The 20,160-nt window shown below is 43.3% G+C and overlaps 1 protein-coding gene across 1 annotated transcript in view; it reads right to left on the reverse strand.

Moving 5' to 3' along the window:
- Window positions 1-3,297: 3,297 nt before the first annotated feature.
- Window positions 3,298-20,160, reverse strand: part of KAT6B (lysine acetyltransferase 6B) — a 184,531-nt gene continuing 167,668 nt past the window's right edge. The window contains 5 exon segments of the mRNA XM_057531181.1: window positions 3,298-7,465; window positions 10,131-10,422; window positions 13,028-13,357; window positions 13,946-14,105; window positions 14,739-14,970. Of these exon segments, the coding sequence (XP_057387164.1) occupies window positions 4,932-7,465; window positions 10,131-10,422; window positions 13,028-13,357; window positions 13,946-14,105; window positions 14,739-14,970 (3,548 nt within the window). The 3' untranslated portion in view covers window positions 3,298-4,931.

Raw genomic sequence — 20,160 nt, forward strand, 5'->3', positions numbered from 1 at the left:
GGTCTTCGTTGCTGCGTGTGGGCTTTCTCTAGTTGCGGCGAGTGGGGGCTACCCTTCATTGTGGTGCACGGGCTTCTCCTTGCGGTGGCTTCTCTTGTTGAGGAGCACGGGCTCTAGGTGCACGGGCTTCAGTAGTTGTGGCTTGCGGGCTCTAGAGTGTAGGCTCAGTAGTTGTGGTGCACGGGCTTAGTTGCTCCGTGGCATGTGGGATCTTCCCGGACCAGGGCTCAAACCCATGTCCCCTGCATTGGCAGGCAGATTCTTAACCACTGAGCCACCAGGGAAATCCAAGGAACAGAAGTTTTTGCAAAAGCATTTAAAGTCTTCAGAAATAAAATATTCATTTGGTCAACAAGTATCTGAGAACCTACCACATGCTAAAATTTGGGTTAGGAGGCCAACACAAAAATGTATGCTGTGATAAAGTGGAATGAGGGAAGCAGGTACTGAGGTGGAGAAGCATGGGGATGGGATGGGAAAAACCCACTTTAGATGGGGTGGTTGAAGAAGACCTGAGCGGATGGGATGAGCTGAGACTTGAAGGAGAGCACCTGCCAAATGGGGAGGGAACATTCTAGGCTGAGGAACAGCACAGGTGAAGTGGCACCAAAGTGGCAAAGAGATGTGTTTCTAACCTGAGGTGGTGTGTTTCAGGAACTGCCCATCAGTGAAGCTGGAGCTTGTGGGTGAGAGTGCAGGTGGACGCAGAAGGGTAGAGAGATTGGACTTTATTCCAAGTGCAAATAAGAACCACCGATGAATTTTAAGCAGCAGAATGGTCTGATCTGTTTTAAGAAGATCATTCTGGAAAGAAAAAATATCACCTTGACTGAAGTAGAGAGAATGGACTGTAGGGAGGAGGCAACCAGTAAGGAGGTTGTGGAACTGTTGACAGGAAGGAGGAAGATGGTCTGGACTAAGATAGTGCCAGGGGACTAGTATTCAAGATTATTTTGGAATTATCTTGGGGAATACACAGAACCTGCTGGGAGGGGTGAGAGACTTGGAAGATAGTGATTCGGTTTCTTGGTGGTGCCTTAATACTGAGATGGGATTGACAGGGCCAGAAATGGGGGTAGGGGGCTGGACATCACCAGTTATATCATGTCTAAGACATACAAAAGGCATCCCATGTCATTTCACCTTGACTCTAGAGAGAGCTCAAAGGAAGGTCCACTACTAGAGACATAATTCCTGGGCGTTATCTGCATAGAGGTGGTGTTGGAAGTCATTGTACTGGGTGAGATAATGAGAGAAAACAGAGAGGGAGCCCCAGGCCTCAGTGTTTGTTTGTTGGGAGGCAGATCCAGGAAAGAAGATGGAGGAGGGGGAAGGAAAACCAGGAGTGTGGGTACCGAGAAATTGAAGGTCCTGCTTCATAACAGTACTTGTACTGTAAACCAGTACTGCTTGTAACAACAAAGTGACCTATATATGTAGAGCACCTAACAACTTTAAAAGCATCATGTATTTGTTACCTAAGCCTTTAAATCAGAGAGATGACAAGTTAGGGCTTTTTCCCAGAGTGAAGTGTTCTAGGACAAAGGGCTGTGATTTGGAGAGAACCGAGTTTGTTTCTGCTCACAGATTTCAGCTGAGTGTGTTTGGGCAATTAGGTTAGCTTGTTTGAGCCTCAATCCCCTCATGTGTAAATTGGAGAAACTGCCCCATTTCCTACATAGGGTGGATGTTTGTGAGTCATTATTTTTGTGATACTATTTGTGAGCCATTGTTTCTAAAAGGTAATGTTGGCGAGGAAAGCCGATGCCTTCACACCTGGGCAGGCACCACCTGTGCCGGTAAAAAATAAAGGCTGCAACTGACAACCACTTGTTAAGCCTCTTATAAATGAAAGAACACATTACTGGGTTTACAAGATGTGGCCTGCTGATGAATCTCACCTAATGGTGACTCTGTTTCAGTCCTGATGAATCCAAGCTCCTGTTCTCCCAGATCGCTGGTGTCACATTTAAGGCTGAGCTGATTTCTCTAAGTGAGAGTAAGGAAGTGCAGAGCAGCGGGCAGGGTGATCTGAGGCCACCTCAGATCAGCAGTTTCCCTCCTATACCAAGCCTTTCCCTTCTGTCAATGAACGTTAGGACTTAGGGCCAGCAGAGGGGCTCCCCTTTCTGGCTATGCCGCAATCCCTAGGGAGCCTGTGAAACACAAGGAGTCCCCAGTACTGTTCTTAAATTCTGGTGCGGCAGGTCTGGGGCAGCGACTGGGACTTGTCCTCAAGTTCCCGGGAGGACTATGAGGCAGGCAGAGTGGGGGAAGCCCAGATGCCACACAAACCACAAGCGTGTGGTTACAAGCCATTGCAACACATGGAACAGAGGACCATCTCAGTTCCCAAAGAACCTTACTTAACCCAAGAGAAGAGACCAAACATGAGGTTTCAAGGTGGGGCCTGTGGGAGGTTCTGCCTGGTTTCCCTTCAGCTGGTTAGCAGGTCCCCCCACCCCGCCCCCGCCCCCGCCCCCGCTTCCAGGCTGGGGCAGCCTCTTGCCTGAGGTGTGGATCCACTGGGCTGCTAAGATCCTCGGCAGCTCCCGAACAGATGCCAGCAGTTGATTCCAACAGGCAGCACACCATCGCTTCCCGCTCTGAAGGGGGATGACAGGTTTCCTTTCCTACCAGCAAAGCACCTTAAAGCTTCTCTTCTCCCCGTGGTGATGACAGCCCTCGCAGACGCGTCTTCTTGGAAGCCCTCCTCAGCCACTACAGGTATTCCCCCCACTGGCTATGCAGTTGTGGGGAGAAGGGACCAAAAGATAAAATCTTGACACTAAGCCCAGACTGCTTCGTAACTGTGGGAAAAGATAATCAGGGTGAGTTCAGAAGGCAAAACCCTGCCGGGCAGCCTCCCTCCATCGGGACCTGTGACTCGGGGCTGTATGTCCTGTCCTCCTTTCCACATGGGTGCCAAGTCAAGCATTCATTTCAAGGCCTGTCACTTGAATAAGCAAATGTTTTAACGGTCAGACAGAACTTTCTCTGAATGCCGTAAGATAACGTCTGTGAACAATGACCTTTTTTTTTCTTTTTTAGAATCTAAACTTTAGATTCTAAAAAATAACATCCAATCACTCATTCACAACAGAGCAAAACTTTCACGCCTTTTTCAAGAAAATGATTTTTCAAACATACAAGTCCAAATTGGGTGTTTTTTGTATTCATCTTTAAAAAAATGAAGTTTGCTACCACTGGACTAGGCCCTGAGGGGAGTTTATACAGACTGTATAAATGAGGCAGCTGGATATTTGGGCAGGATCCCTTTGCAAATGAAGATCAAAGTCAAAAAGAAAAAAACAAATTCACTTTATTTTAAAGACAATGATTGGCATACAGAAGGTATGCACTAGCATAAAATAAACTTTCATGAAAAGCATTAAAATCCATTATAAATTAATTTATTAAATAGGTATTTGGTATATGTGATGGTTTTATTAGATATTACTCTTATTTATTGCCAACCCCCTCCCACAAAGTCAAAACAAATCAGAAAATCTCTTAACTCCGATTTACACTAAATAATTTATTTTCCCAAAATGTGTATGTGTTCTGAGATGTGACACATGATACAGTTCAATTGGTCATTCTCTATCAATCATAATATGACAGGACACAAGAGGCTAAAAATGGCTCATCATAATTTATTTTATGTTAAAATGTACAGCTTTTTTTGTTTTTTTTTGTTTTTGTTTTTGTTTTTTTTTTGAAGTGACTGACTAAAAAGAGAACAGATAAATACAAGAGTGTCGCTGGCTCCTATTTTATACAAGGATTACGCCTCTCCTGCTTGGCCCTTACAGTCACCCTGTACAGGTACAAAGGCTACAAAAAAGGAAGCAATATAAACAGACACAAATAACTTTTTTGCTTTTTTACATGCGATTTGTAAGCTTAGTTTGAGCTATTCACAAGCTACTTCTCTATTTTTCCTTAAAAAATAACTCCAATATTTTATAAAGATAGAAAAATCTACAGATGGAATGAAAATGTAAAGTTAGAGGCATTTCCATAAAATAGCAACTTTACACCAAATTCACTATTTTTTTTAAAATCCTGCCAAGTATTTGGACATATATGAAATGTTTCAAAACCTGACAGATAAACACTGAGATATGCTTCATTCAATAAACAGAAGTCTGCATTTATAAAACAGAAAGCTGCCTTTTTTTCCCCAAAGAAATCTGTCACCAAAATGGAAAAGGGTCTCAACTTTACACCAAACATTTAGCAATAAAACCCTTTTGACTAACCAAATGGGAATAGCTTTTATAGCTCTTTACAGTTTTATAATTAACAAAAATATAGTTTTTTTTTTAAACCCTCAAATTAGGGCACCCTAATCAAGGCAAAAAACTTAAGAAATGGCTTACCGTTAGCACAACACTTGTACAGTACTACAAAATGCACTGTCACTAACAAAGACATTAGCGGCATGCTGAAGTGTCACCTCAAACAAAATATACAATAACTGAAATGCTAAAGGCATTTACATGGAGTAGACGGGGAAGAAAAAAAAACCTCTAGGTTCAGTATTAAAACAGATAATTGGGGGTGGGCTGGGGCACGGGGCTTGATATCCACATTGTTTAATGGAAGCAGGCACAGCAAGTGGCTGCCTCCAAACTGTAGTCCAAAGAGAGGCCTTCCTTTGCAGAGAATTTCATATAAAAGTAACAGAAACAAAGGTACCAAAAAAGAAAAAGGAAAAAAAAAAAAAGAAAAAAGAAGAAAGAAAAACAACTTGTATAAGGCTTTCTGCTGCATACAGCTTTTTTTTTTTTTTTTTAAAATAAATGGTGCCAACAAATGTTTTTGCATTCACACCAATTGCTGGTTTTGAAATCGTACTCTTCAAAGGTATTTGTGCAGATCAATCCGAGAGTGATGCCCAGGGGTTTTGTGACTGCCCATTTTGCCTACCTTCTCATGTAGGACCCATTGAGAGACTGTTTGGACATGCCCGGGTTCATGTAGCCGTGATGCCCGGGGGCCGTGTACATCATGTTACTGTGGGGCGGGGTCTGCATTGGCTGCTGGGCATATGGCTGGGTTCCCATCATGCCCATCTGCATCTGCATAGGGTATTGGGGTGTTTGATTCATGTAGCCATGATTGCTGTGGTAGCCACTGTTCATCATCGGCTGGGACATGCTGTACCCATTCATGGCATTGAGAGTGTTCATGTTCATGTTCACAGAGTTGACATTGTAGGCTGGGGATGGCATCAAGTTCACACTCATGTTCATGCCTCTTTGCATCGTTAAAGTCCGTGCAGGACCCTGCATGGCTACAGTCTGGGAGCGCCCATAGATTTGCGACTGGTGGGTGGCGGCGGCTGGTGACAGAGATGCCGATTTGGTTCTCATGGAGACGTGGCCCTTGCTGGCAATCTGGGTTTGCAGTCTTTGGCTGTGGGAGATGCCAATATTTGATGCCGCCATGTTCCGTTGCAAAAGAGGCGGTGGCAGATTCATTGGAGGGGGAGTCAGGTTGGGGGGTGGGGTCATGGTAGCTTGTGCTTGGGGTCCCCCAGGGACGGAGTGTGGAGACTGAGAAAGCTGAACAAGCCCTGTGTTACTTAATGGTGTGGACAAAGAGGCACTGTTTGCATAGGAAGTTACAGCAGCGGAATGGCTGTAAGGCAATGAATGATCAATAAGTGTATTAGTTAACTGCTGTAGTTTGGCAAGGCTGAAGGTGGCTGACGGCTGTGGGTAATGCCCAGCCCCAAAATCACTCTGACCCATCCGTTCATATAAGCCAAGGCTGGCACTGCCGGTCTCGGGGATCTCAGCCAGCTGCATGGGCGGCGTGAAGTTAGCTGCCATGCTACACTGAGCCAGCTGCTGGCTGCTGCTCGGGGGCCTGTCCACCACACAGCCTTGAGGAGACTTGACGCTGCAGGTCGGGGGAGAGCTGATGCTGGTCTGCTGCAGCATGCTGCAGCTCCCACTGATGTTGGACATCTGCTGGGTGACAGCGCAGCTGCTCTGTGTCAGACTGCTGGAGGTGAGGTTGCTATAGGAGCAGCTGTTCTGTGAAGAGCCGTTTCCACAAATGCTGCCACCACCCATCGTGGAATCATAGCTGCTGGGGTTCTCGTAGTTCTCAGTTGTACTCTCGATACTGCCCAGGTCACTAAATCCGCTGTCTACGACTTGCTGTGAGTGATCTGAAACGGATGGGACATCCATCATTGGACTGGTTTCCATGTTCTGCAAAGATGGCACTGAGATGGCATTTTGATCTGGGCTGATTTGGGCATAGCTGTTTTCCAGGGCAGGGACACTTGGGCTGTTGACAGAACGTACTGACTGGCTGGGGTGGGAATGGACGGATGAAACTGGGCTGCTATGGTCTGACTGCTGGCAGTCGTCTAGAGCGGTGGCGATCTGTGGGCTTTGGTCTGCGTGGGTGTAGTTCTGTAGGCTTCTACAGGCCTCTTGAGTCTCGGCACAATCCTGAAAGGTATCGTCCTGTTCACTGTTCTCCTGGGTCAAGGACTGAACCGCTTGGACGGTCTCAGAGTCGATTTCCAAGGTTGCTGTGTTTCCCTCTTTGAACTCAGAATCTACTTCTTCACTGTTCTTTTGGTCCTGCTCCTGTGCCTGTTCTCCTGTGGGTTCCTCATCAGATTCAGGGGCAGTTTCAGTGGCTCCAGCAAGCTCCTTAGGTTCACTGTTACACGAAGCTGTAAGGTCAACGCCACAGTCCATTAGGACCTCTGGGTTTGAATGATTAGGCTGCACACTAAGGTCTAAAAAAGCCTCCTGGTTTTCCAGTACTTCTTTGAAGGCTTCTCTTGGGCGTTCTTCCTTCTCCGATTCGGCAGACTCCATGTGACTGTCATCTTCATCGTCTGCATCATGCCCCTCATTGTGAGATGGCTCTTCATCCTCTTCCTCCTCCTCTTCATGATCATCCAAACGCACAGGGTCTTCTTTGTCCGTGCAGACTTCGGGCTCCTCTCTTTCCTGACTTTTGGCACCACAGGGGTCTTTTTCTACATTTCCTTCTTCTTCCTCCTCCTCTTCTTCCTCCTCCTCCTCCTCCTCCTCTTCCTCCTCGGGTTTGATTAGATCGTCTTCAGGTTTTTCACCTGGCGATTTATTTGGACTTACAGGTGCACACGCTTCCTCCCTTCTGTTTTCGTCCCCAGGCAGCAGGGGTTCCACGGCTTCCTTGACCTCCTCCTCAGTCCTGGTGGGAGCGGGGCTGGTTTTGTCTGCTGGAGTCTCCTTCTGTTCTTCCACTGTTACCTGGTCATCGGGCTCCATGGGTGTTTCTGGCGGGGTGTACAAGTTCAGTTTAAATCCAGTCTTCCTCTCTTTGTTTGGTCTCCACTTAGATAGACCACGCTTTGTTCCTTTTGGCCACTGTTTGCACTTTAGAGGTTCAGGATTGTCTCTACTGGCTTCTTTCAAGTTATTTGCATCATCATCCATATTGTCTTAGTGAGGAGACAGAGAGAAAGAGAGAGGAAGGAAAATAAAATCTTAGAAAGCATCACCATGAACAACTTGAATTCATTTTTCTAAATAATTTAGCACATACTGCTTTCAATTTAGCATTTTAAGAGTTGATGCTAACGACACAGTCAAACCTAATACAGAATAATATTGTGGTATAAACGGAGTAAATAACCTAGGCCTGGAAAACAATATATGGTGCACACACCACACACCTCCACACACAACCCACTCTTAACAGAAAGTTGTGCTTTTTATAGGAAGCACATGGATACAGGCCACTATACTAAACTTATGTGAGTTTGACAAACAAGATATTCTCTGATACAAAAGCCTGGAATTCCACAATGTGAAAAGAATCAATTTGAATATTTGCAAATTAGGAAATGCAGGGGAAAGGGTTAAAGTTAGCTCATATCCCAATCACCACTGTACTGGAGAAATGAATAGAAGTCTAACTTGCATATTTATCCTGAGAAAGTGAACTTCAGCTTGTGGACATTTACTGGATTGAAATGATCTCAGATGACATTATTTACTTTGATTTGAATGTTCTTTCTGGCATAAAAATAAACTATGTACCTCTGAAACAAATGAATAAATAACTAAATAACCAGAACATAAATACATCTGTAATCTACTCCAGGATCATCATTTCTGGATGATACAAACTATAATGTAATTACCATGAAATTATTGAACATTTAAAATACAGGTATTCTTTTTATCACTAATTCTATCCACATTGCATTTTGGATCAATGTGCAAATGTATGGTTTGAATATTCAATAAGAAACAAACCATAACTGTCAAGTTCATTTTAGCTCAGCTAACCTTATTTTTACTGTACCTATATGCACATATGAATATAAATATGTAAATATATATTATAAATATATTTATATAAATATAAGCAAGCAAACAAGTAAATATATGAATAAATACAAATATAAAACACCCAAGTTTTAAGATCTTTATAAAATTAAAGATTATACTGATCTCCTAGAGGGGTCAATTTAAAGAAAAAGCTTCACAAAGAGAAATAGCCTTATTAGAAACACTATTTTGGAGAACAAAAACAAGATCTAATAATCAGTGTGGAACAGAGATCCCGTTTGCCAGATTGGATATCTAATCCAATCAGTACAGAACAGGGTAAGCTCTTAGCTCATTTATGTAATAAAAGGATTACACGTAAACTTACCTGAATGTATTACATTCAAATTGGCTAGCTGAAAAGATACGGTGCTGTAGACTGATTCCTTCAGAAGTGCAAAGTACAATCTCCAGTTAATAGACATCTCACTATGTTCATATGTCTATACGTATGGACAGGCAAAAGGCATGCCAATGACCTCGGATTCCACATTCTTATTCCACGTGCTACTAGACCTATCAGCGTTTGTAGGAAACCCCTCTAAGTCAGAAGATGAGTTTTCCAATAATTATTTTTTAAGAAAGAAGATCCTGAAAGGAATCAGGTATAATATGGCAACCTGGAATTTTTAAAGGCAAGTGGTACAAAGTGGAGCATGAAGGCAGTGATGATTCATGTACAGGCTCCCGAGAAGACAGCTAAGAAGCGGAAATAAGGCTCAAATTCCACACCAAAAAAATGACCTCTTTCTGCAGTTGTTTTTGTATGTTTATTTGTTTAAGGAAACTAACAAACAAGGCTTGGTTCCTCTATACCCAGGGTGAAATGTCACTGCCTCAGCGAAGTATGTATGTGGCAATAGTATTCTTGTTAATTAAGAAAGTCAAGGAGCTGCTTGCTCATGTTCTTAAAACTGTGGCTTTTCAAAGGCAAGAGTGATAACCTGTGGTTTCCAGGGACATGAGATGGCCTGTTCTCTAGACTGAAATAAAGTAAGGTTTTGAATAGAGTCGTTTCCACTGTAGAGTACAGACTGTCCCACAAATCCTCATGATTGAGCTGGAAGCTCAAGTTCCCAGCCTGACAGGCAAGGGATGGTTTCTTTTAAATAGGGCATCAAAGAGGAGTCAGTGGTGTTTAATATTTTTTTTTAGAGGATGGGGTGGGGTGTCCCTGCCAATAGCAACGGTAAAACAGTAATTTGAAAGGAAGGATAATCTCTTGATTTCCACATTATCCTATATTATCAAAGCTAATAGTGATGGTGTGGGTAGGTTTTAGATGATTCTTGATAAGAACATATACAAAGACACCACTGATTATAGGATACATCATCAATTTACTAATATTTGTTTTTCAGGAAAAAAGAAACTACTGCATTCAGTGCTCACATCAATAATAATATATACCCTGATTTCAGAAATGTTAAAAGTGAAAACAAGTACATATTAGAATCAAGGAAGTGCAAAGTGTTTCTTATTGACAGACTTCAAAATTTTTGAGGATAAGCCAATTTCTGGAAAGTAAGATGAACCCACCTAGAGGGATGTTCTGGTCTATGTTAAACTTCTAAAGTTGTTGAACATAAAAATCCAATTCCAGGAAGAAGGGATAGAACCTTTTATGAATGAGAAAGGACAGATGAGCACTTATTTCTGGTGGGTCGGTACAGCCTCAGAAATGCCTTTGGGTAGAATTCAGGTGCCTGCTTTTTGGCAATAATAGACAGATATTCACAAGGGTAAGGTTTTTATAATTCCTCCACTTACTTCTACAAGGGTCAGCATTCTTAAAGCAATGATTGTCTTTTCCTTCCTCTTCCTCTGTCTGTCTTTTCTTCCCAGGCTGATGTTGGAATGCTTTTCTCAGCACTGGCTTCCCGCCATCCTCCTCTACTTCAATCTCACAGGTAGGCTCCAGCTGCGGCATTGGCCTCTCTTCGTCTGAGTTGTCAAAGGGCTCATTCAGTACTTCTGTCGTCTCTGAAATGGTCTCAGTTGTTACACTGCTGTTGATCCTTCTGCGTTTACGACCCCTTTTCTTCTTTAGCACAAAAGGCCTCTGAAATTAATGCCAAACATAATACATCAGAGCTCATGAGAAATTACAGTGTTGAGTCGATACGCAGCAAACATGTACTGAACGCGTGTCTGAGACTCTTACACGTAAAAACTTCTGTAATGTCTTTGTACTTAACCTTCCATTTGATGTTTAACATCCCTCTCGGGCTCCTACTACAGAGGCAAGTGCTTTCCAAATAAAACAATTGTTTACTCAAGCAGATGCTTTGAGAGGGAACATCCTAGCAGCTAAACTGTAGATTTTAAAAGCTAAGGTTTCCTTTTCTAGCATTTATTTTCCAGTAGTACCTGCTGGCTTCAAAATCCCATATATCATAGTGATTAAGTCATCATGGACACCAATGTTTCTATAATTGTTTAAACAATCAACTAGCCACTGGGTCACGCATTTTAATACTTGATAACTGTTCAAGGAGCACCTACTATGTGCAAAGCACTGTAAGATATATGATGGTGTACAAGACTAGCCTACTTGTTCTCCATTTCATAGGACGTCAGGAATGATGCAAAAGAAGAAAGGGTACTTGAAGAAAGAAATACTCTGTTTACAATGTTAGAGTCATGTATTGGTAGCTGCAGGGATATCACTGATAATTTTACTTTTTTTCTTTTTTTGGCCGTTCCGCGAGGCTTGTGGGATCTTAGCCCCTGGCAGTGGAAGCGCGCAGTCCTAACCACTGGACCGGCAGGGAATTCCCCAAAATATTTTAACATAGATGGCATCTGAAGAAAATCTAAAGACATGTGGAGGGCTTCCCTGGTGGCGCAGTGGTTGAGAATCTGCCTGCTAATGCAGGGGACACGGGTTCGAGCCCTGGTCTGGGAAGATCCCACATGCCACGGAGCAGCTGGGCCCGTGAGCCACAATTGCTGAGCCTGCGCGTCTGGAGCCTGTGCCCCGTGACGGGAGGGGCCGCGATAGAGAAAGGCCCACGCACCGCGATGAAGAGCGGTCCCCGCACCGCGATGAAGAGTGGCCCCCGCTTGCCGCAACTAGAGAAAGCCCTCGCACGAACCGAAGACCCAACACAGCCAAAAATAAAAACAAAATAAATAAAAAAAAAAAAAAAAAAAAAAAGACATGTGTAAAGTGTTTTATTTACATAAGATATAAAATTTTTTTCTAATTGTACTACGGGTTGGCACAAATGACTCTCCATAATTGCAAATATAAAATGTATTTTTTTTCCAAGCAAAAAATACTCAATGATACAAAATTCAAATATAAGAAGAACAGGCAGATTTGCTGCTAAGATGTAATCTGTCAATAATGGGTCTGAAAAATTATTGAAAATACATTGCAAAGAAGGGTTCAACATGCTTGGTTAAAACTCAAACTCTAAGTAAAATGTATCCAAGAATTATCGTGTCTCACATTTTTAACTGTCTGAATGTTCACTGAAGTGCACATATAAATCCTGATAGTCACATTCTGTAATTTAACACTTAAAATTATTAATCCCCCCAGCTGGCCTGCTCTCTCCCTAATCCATTAGAATTTTCCCAAACATAAGTATAGCCAATATACAGAACTGGTTTTCTTTAGGTTGAGTCCATTTATATGACAGTAGGCATTTATCATGCCTTGGATAATTCTGGTTTTTTATGTTTTTAAAAACAAATTTCTTTTGTTGTATACATAATGCATGAATACATTTTCCTTGTAAGAAATCAAAATATTATTCATAAGCCTAAAGTCCACTCTATGGGATGCTCCTTTCTAGCACCTCCCCACAGCTGTCCTTCCACTAGAAGATTGCCAGGCTTAGATAAAGGCACGCCAAGCTGGGAGTCAGAACAGCAGGTTCTTTGACAGACACCACATAGGGTGGCCTTGGGGCACAGCCTTAACTTGCTCTGTCACTATTAGTCTTGGCTATCCTACAGTGTCTGGTCCCTCTCTATGTCACAGATAGATAATAAAGACAAAGATATCAGCTCTGGGTTGAGCAGTTACCTAAAGACAAAATCAATTTTTTACTTTCTGCACAGGGTATGTGTATCTAGAGAAACCACCAGGCTACTAAGATATGAGACATTTCAGTAATGTGTACTTGCATAAAGCAAAATAGCATTAAACTGAAGGGTTTAAAATACCTTCTAACGATTCTATGCCAAGAACAAGAAATAGCATCAGGAGTGCTGGGCTTGGAGTCTGAGCACTCATCTGGTTCTGCCTCCATCTCTAAAGAGTTGTGTGACCTTGGACAAGTCTCCTATCCTCTCTCGGCCTTGGTGTTTTCATCAAAATTCACTGAAGGGTGGTTTAAGTGCTCCCCTGGGCCCTTTTCTGTTCCCATAGCCTGATTTACTCCAGTCCCATGAACCAGCAGGTGGCAGTAACTACCAGACTAGCAAGCCTGCCTGTCCCTGGTTTCCTGTCACAGCATTAACAAACCACAAAGAATAAACACAATCATGACTGTAAGATAAACGATGACGATACATGATCAGTGGGACTGGATACAAATAAACTACATCTAAAGAATGGAGAGTGAAACAAATACTAATAGATAGAATGTTTGCAATGATAAATAACATGTGATTGAAACTGACTTGGATGGAAAATCTAAACAGACACATACCTTTCTCTTTATGGCAACTGACTGTGGTTTAGTCAACCTTGGAGGAGAGCTTTGAATATTTTCTTCTTCTTCTTCCTCTTCCTCCTCCTCTTCCTCCTCTTCCTCTTCCTCCTCCTCCTCTTCCTCCTCTTCCTCTTCCTCTTCCCTGCTCTCTTTAGACAGCTCCATTAGCTGCCCTCGCTCCCCTGCCACTGGCCGGCTCTCCGGGGAATGCAAATATTTATTTTTCGATTGTACTTTTGCAGGTGATTGCCTACTGTTAGCTCTAGATGACAGGATTTCTTGCTCCTCCTTTTCCCAGCAGCTAGCTTGTTCCATTAGCCGCTCAGCCTAAGGGGGGAGGGTAAAAATAGCGGGCCAGTGAGAGGGCAGTTACACAGCCAGAGCCTCTAAGGATCAAAGGCAAAGGATCTCTAAGTCGTTTCTGATCAGGGTAGTCAGCCAGCCAAGCAGCATTCCAGCTGCATCATCTCAGAACTCTTTTGCATCAGTTAGGATAACAAATCAAAGAAGATTGGGTTTCATGGGATATTTAGCAGTATTAATGATGCAGCGAATTGGTTTGAGTCCTTTATCACTACATTACATGCTCACTGGCATGGAGCACTTTAAGCAAGTTCATAAACACAAAGAATCGATTGACATTGCAGCCTTGGAGCTCAGCACCAAATTTGATCTGATTACATGCTGTCAGTAGTGAAAAATGCTGCTTTGTGATCAATGATAAATGTTTCATTTTTCATACTCAATAAAATTATCATGTCTTACCATGCAACCTCAGTTAGGATAAATTAGTGCCATATCATTTCACGAGCTCTCTAGATAACCAAGCTTTTGACAATGATGTTAATGACTTTCTTAGCTTCAGAATGCTACAAGATTGAAGTTACACAACTTAGGCTGATGAAGCCAAATTACCTCTTTTTCAGCTTCTCGTTCTTCTTCAGAAACTGCAGCATTAGAAATTAAAATTGGGGTCCACCTCAGACTCTCTGGATCAAGCTCATTAGTCCGGGAACAGGTTTTCAACTTTTCCATGTGGCCCAATATCAACTTTTCCCGTCTAATGATGACAAATCTGTAATGTGAGGAGGCAGAACAAAGTGCAATCAACAGCTGAAATTTCATTTCACCTTCACATATTGATGTATGCTAGCACTAATATTACCTGGGTTAGGAAAAGCCAGAAAGCTCATCAATGAAAGGATACAGCAAATTGAAATCTGGCCAGCAAAAAAGGGTCATTTCCTGTTTTCTTTTTAGGAGAAAGGTTTTGATAATACCGTTGGGGAACCTCTTATCTTTAACTGGAATGAAGCCACCTAACTTTAGGGACCCTTTCTTTCTTTCTTTTTTTTTTTTAATAAATTTTATTTATTTATTTAGCTGTGTTGGGTCTTTGTTTCTGTGCGAGGGCTTTCTCTAGTTGCGGTGAGCGGGGGCCACTCTTCATCGCGGTGCGCGGGCCTCTCAGTGTCACGGCCTCTCTCGTTGGGGAGCACAGGCTCCAGATGCGCAGGCTCAGTAGTTGTGGCTCACGGGCCCAGTTGCTCCACGGCATGTGGGATCTTCCCAGACCAGGGCTCGAACCCGTGTCCCCTGCGTTGGCAGGCAGATTCTCAACCACTGCGCCACCAGGGAAGCCCTAGGGACCCTTTCTTATGTAAGATGCTTAAGAGGCAGCCGGGTCGCCCAGGGCACCAGTACTCACCTGCCGTCCCTCTTGTCAATCATGTGGAGGTGCTGCAGAGTGGTGGCGATGTCATGCGGGCACATGCCCGTAGCTCTGCTGATGGCCTTGATGCTGATGTGCCGCTCATGGTGGTGGTAGAGATACTCTAAGATGACACTCTTCCAGTAGGCCAGGTAGGAGAGACGGCCCAGATCAGAGAGTGGCTTTTCAGGAGATCCTGCTTGGCCTTCTCTTCTAGAAAGCAAATAGCCTAGGGCAGAAAAAGCAAAAGTGGACCTCACTGTGGTGTTTTCAGACATTGGAACAGGGGCCACTTGAAATAATATAAGTAGCAACAAGGTAAAAACATCACATCAGAGAAGTGCATTAATTTTATGTATAGTCTCTTCCCAGCTACAGTGATTTGATCTCCACGAAGTTTATGCTCCTGAATCTTTTATAGCAGCCCTGTAAGTCAATTCACGTAGCTGGTGGCAGCATTCCAGACATACACTGTGGCATATTTAACGAAGCTAAGGTTGAACACATTACTTCTGATAAGTCTCAACGTCCAAGTGCCCCAGCTTTAGATCCTTTCAAAAACTAAATGTCAGGCACTCACTCAGAAATCCTGTCGAGGGACCACCCCAAACATTAATGGGCGAGTTGTTTTCCACAGGAAGGACCGAATGACCCTTTGACAGCTGGGTCTTAATAAAAGAGAAGGGCCTCTGTTGACTGAGATCCTATATTGCTTGTTACATTTAACTAGCGGCTGATCTGAAGCTTTGTTTTAGGACTAATAAAAGAATGTCTTTTAAGTCAACTGCTGCAACTCATACCAGCTCCACTAGCTCTATTTTCACCTCTTTAATGGAAATTAATTTATAATCCAACCGTTGCTCCTACAAATTAAAGCAGAACAACCTCCTTAAGACACACAGTTTCATGTGAACTCAGAAAAGCCCTGAGCACGGTAAGCTTTTGAACGCGCACTCGACAGCATTGCTGTGAAGGTTCCTTGGCAGAGGAAGTTTAAAATGAGAAAAACTTTAAACCCACTTGAAGGTAATGAATGAAAGCTGGCGGCTGTCTCGGTAATTAAGAGCCACTTATGGGGTAGAGAAGAAATGTTATAAACTAATGATGTCTACCTTGCTCTAATTATCTATTTCAACAGCCTCACCTTCATGAACTTCCTAAATTTAAACAAACATCAACCACATACAGTAGGTGGCAGCAATTACAAAATCATGCTGCTCTGTAAACCACCCAAATCTTCAGCATTTTTCTTCTTTATCTACATTTTCAAAATGGCCGCATTTTCAAGAATTTTCTCAATTTTGGATTTTTTGTTAGAAGAAATCAATGCCTCTGATGCATTTTCCTGCCTCTCAGAATCACTGTAAATGCAAAAATATAGAACAAGAAATTCACTCTGACCCTGGAGGGGTATAACCACAACATTTTGCATTTTGATGGTTTTAATCTGAATGCTATTATAAAGGATAGGCATATATTTAACTTTAGGTTTTGTTGAAGTCTTTTTGACTTGTCTCTTTAACTCATGTTTAAGTGCAAAGTATTTGACTGAATGCAAACAAGCACCACAAAATTTGACAGTCAAACCACTGTCGACATGTCATTCGGCTGCACACCACGGCTTTCAAGAGCAGTATGTCAGGAATGCTAACGCTGACGGCCGCTGTGCAGAATCCAGCCCAGATCGTGCCCCGTCAATGTGGAGAGGAGCTCTCTGTCACCAGAGTACAAAGCGTGCCCAAACTTCAGAACACAGATAATTGGCACATCTGTCACCTGCCCCCTAAGTGCCTGGCGCATGCTGAGAAATTTACTCCGTCGGCTGGAGGTCCCAGCTCTGTACTTCTGGGGCAGCGGGTTGGGGGGAGGGGAGGGGAAAAGAGCCACAGTATCGCGGATATGGGACCATCCACTTTTGTCCAAGAGACCCCGCCATTAAAAGTCTCCTGCAGTGGGGCTTCCCTGGTGGCGCAGTGGTTGAGAATCTGCCTGCTAATGCAGGGGACACGGGTTCGAGCCCTGGTCTGGGAAGATCCCACATGCCACGGAGCAGCTGGGCCCGTGAGCCACAACTACTGAGCCTGCGCGTCTGGAGCCTGTGCCCCGCAACGGGAGGGGCCGCGATAGTGAGAGGCCCACGCACCGCGATGAAGAGCGGTCCCTGCACCGCGATGAAGAGTGGCCCCCACTTGCCGTAACTAGAGAAAGCCCTCGCAAGAACTGAAGACCCAACACAGCCAAAAAAATAAAGAAATAAATAAATAAAGTAGCTATAAAATTAAAAAAAAAAAAAAAGTCTCCTGCAGTGACTGTGAAATTCCCTAGCCCCTCGTTGGTTCTTATCTGAACCCCACAGTTGGGGACAGAAAGCCCCCCTGCCACCACCCCAGCCCAGCAGAAAAAAATCTCTGTACAACCAAAGTGGTCAGAAGGTAGTATGTGCCCTCCCTACCTTATGTCCCCACTGTGATGAGCAGCCTTACCCAGGAAGCACATGTATTTCTTTGTTCTGTCTTCTCTTCCCACAAGCCCTACACTGGGCTAAGAGAAAGCAGCCAGAATCCCTCCCAAAGGTAGTTTACACAGTGCAAGCTTTTACACCCTGAGGTAGTAGCATATACCTTCTCAGGGCCTGAGACCAGATGGGTTAGGCCACTGGAACTCTCAGGCAACCTGGGGTCTGTGGAGAGAGAGCATCTAGGCATGGACCTTCCGGCACCTGCTGCTCCCAACGTGTTAAGTGGCTGTCTCCTGGGACACTCCCTTGGACACAGTCCGTGGTCTGTGACTGAGCCCCAGCGAGCCCACGTACACAGAGCCCACCAGACATTGACAGCGAACACGTCTGTACTGCGCTAGCGAAGGCTGCAAAGGCTACCGACACCTGCCAGGAAGTGATACTTTCTTGGATGCGGGAGAGGAAAAACTGCAAACCCAAACTCCAGCCAGAAAACATCAAGCAGGTTTTCAGGGATGATGGGCACCAACATTACAGACCACACAACGCCACTGTCCAAAGGCATCATTGCACTGCCTGCAGTTAGTTTTCCCTTCTCCTCTCGGACTCACGAGCCCCTCAAGGAGCTTACACCAGTGGAAGGAACTTACACTTATGCTAAGAGCCATTTGTAAGCCCACGAAGTCTTCTCCTGAAGGAGAAATTTTTGGTTTAAATGGAATCCATTTCAACAACCAAAATGACCAAGGACAAATTTCTGGTTCCTTACGAGTTAACTGAAATCACTGGTAATATGTTAAAATATGTACAGTAGCTTAGCAGGAAAAGTTGTGCTATGTCTCCTCTACTCCATTTGTGCACGAGGTTGATGTAATACATGATTTAAATTTTACCTGCAGCAGGCACTTGTCCTCAAAAAAGCTGTAGCTGGTGGAGCTTCATGACTTGACCTCCATAACATGGAATGTTTTAAATAATGAATTTCTTGCCATCTTTTGTTTCCTTCTGCTTTTTCTAGGCTCCTTAAATCATCATTACTATAGAGCCCATTGACAGAATAATTTTTGGCAAGAACATTTACTTATTGAGTGATTATAGAGATGTGGTGCTTTAAGTTACAGCTCTTAAATTTAACTTACCAAAAAGATTCCAAATAATTGATCTAAGATGCAGGGAAATAAAAAGCACTTATCTTGGAAGCCGGTGTATTATCCTGAAGCATCTGAAACAAGTACAATACACCCCTGGTGAATAGATTCCCGTGGTGCTCTAACACCTTTCCTTAACTCAGGATACTTTCAATCAGAAAACCGGAACTACCCCTGGGGAAACCTGGCTGTTCAGACTGGAAACAGTGATGTTTGGAGGACAAATCCCAGTAGCTGCAGTATAATTAATCGCTGGTGAAATTATTCCCTTTAAATTGTCTGTGAGCCAGAGGTGCTGGTGAATAGCACTTACTCTGTGATCGGGAGACTTGCAACTGAAAACTGACTGGCCCGTATACCCTTCATCCACATCAACTATCTTGATTACTATCTCGAGGAAACTAGCTGCTTCTTTTGCTTCACTGGAACTACTTACCCAAAGGAAAGTGAGGTCTGAGTTTCAGTGTATGGACCACACACTATATTCAAAAGATTATCAAGGTATTTGCTTACAGGGAAAGTAAGAACAAGGTGATGTCTGCAAAAACGTAAACGTTTCTAGGCTGTACTGCATGGGACCCAAATTTAACCTCACCTCTGTTAAGGCTGACCTACTTGTAGTAAGATAATCAGTCCTCATGTTAACTACCTCTGATCTCTAATGTTTGAAATGGTTAACTCTCTCGTAGGGGTCGGAAAAAAAGTGGTAGAAAGTTGCCTTCCTGTAGTCAGATCCATTAGGATAAGGAAGGAACTATCTGGACAAGGTCACGATTTGTTTTCGCAGCCTAAATTCCCAAATTAACTGAACTCCCAGCATATTAAATGCAAGGTTAACCCTTGCTTAATATGAAACATTCCTTCCTTTTAAACAAGTAATATTTTAAGAATATTAGACTAGACCAGAGTGGAATAATGTTCTTCAGCAAGGGGGTAGGCACAGGTAAGGATTTTCCTCCCAAAGGCAGCCACCCTCACCCTTGCACACCTTTTTCTTCTACCACCTGGAGCCAAACCATATGAACTTCCTCAAAGACAAAAGGGCAGACTTTGGCAAGGTACTCCCAAATCCCATCTGTCTGGATTATATGGCTTTGGAGTAACTAGCTGCTTTTAGGGAAAAAATAATCTTCAAGGATTATACACTTTTCATCGGACACCTGTTTAGCTCAGCAAACCCTGCTGAAGGGTTCTTATCAGTAGTCAGCACTGGGTTTGCAAGCCTGGGAACTAACAGCAGGCCAGGGATTTATGGCCGCTCTCAATCAGAGGAAATCCAATGGCTCTAACCATGTATCTCATGACTGGGGACGGAAATTCACTGGTCCACGCTCATCTGTTACTGGTTTCTGGGGTTAAGCAGCTCTGTGGCCAAGTGGACAAATGGCATGTTATCAGTTTAAAAAGTGGAGATAAATGAATTTCACAGGCTATTTATGTCTCCTCACTGAAATTTTGTGGTGATTTTTGCAATTAGTAAAGAAGGAAGCTGAACCTTAGCCTTCCTACTGTTTTAAGAGAATAGGGGTATTCTAAATGATCTGGGACCTGCCTGAATTCTTACTGCTTTCCATTTATTAAAAGATACAGATGCGTCCCCAGTAAAATTGGAAATTTTGAATTTTTGAGATATTTTGTATTTTAAGAGCTTGGTTTTGAAAATGTGAAAGTTTAAGACATCGCTCCCATAATTATATGGGCTTGATGTAATTATGTAACAACTTGAATAAACACTGCTTGGCTTCTCAGTCTACTGTCTACAGACCAGTGGTTTTCAGAGCATGGTACCAGACCAACAGTATCAGCATCACCT

The sequence above is a fragment of the Balaenoptera acutorostrata genome, chromosome 16 (assembly GCF_949987535.1).
Source record: "Balaenoptera acutorostrata chromosome 16, mBalAcu1.1, whole genome shotgun sequence".
Lineage (NCBI taxonomy): Eukaryota > Metazoa > Chordata > Mammalia > Artiodactyla > Balaenopteridae > Balaenoptera > Balaenoptera acutorostrata.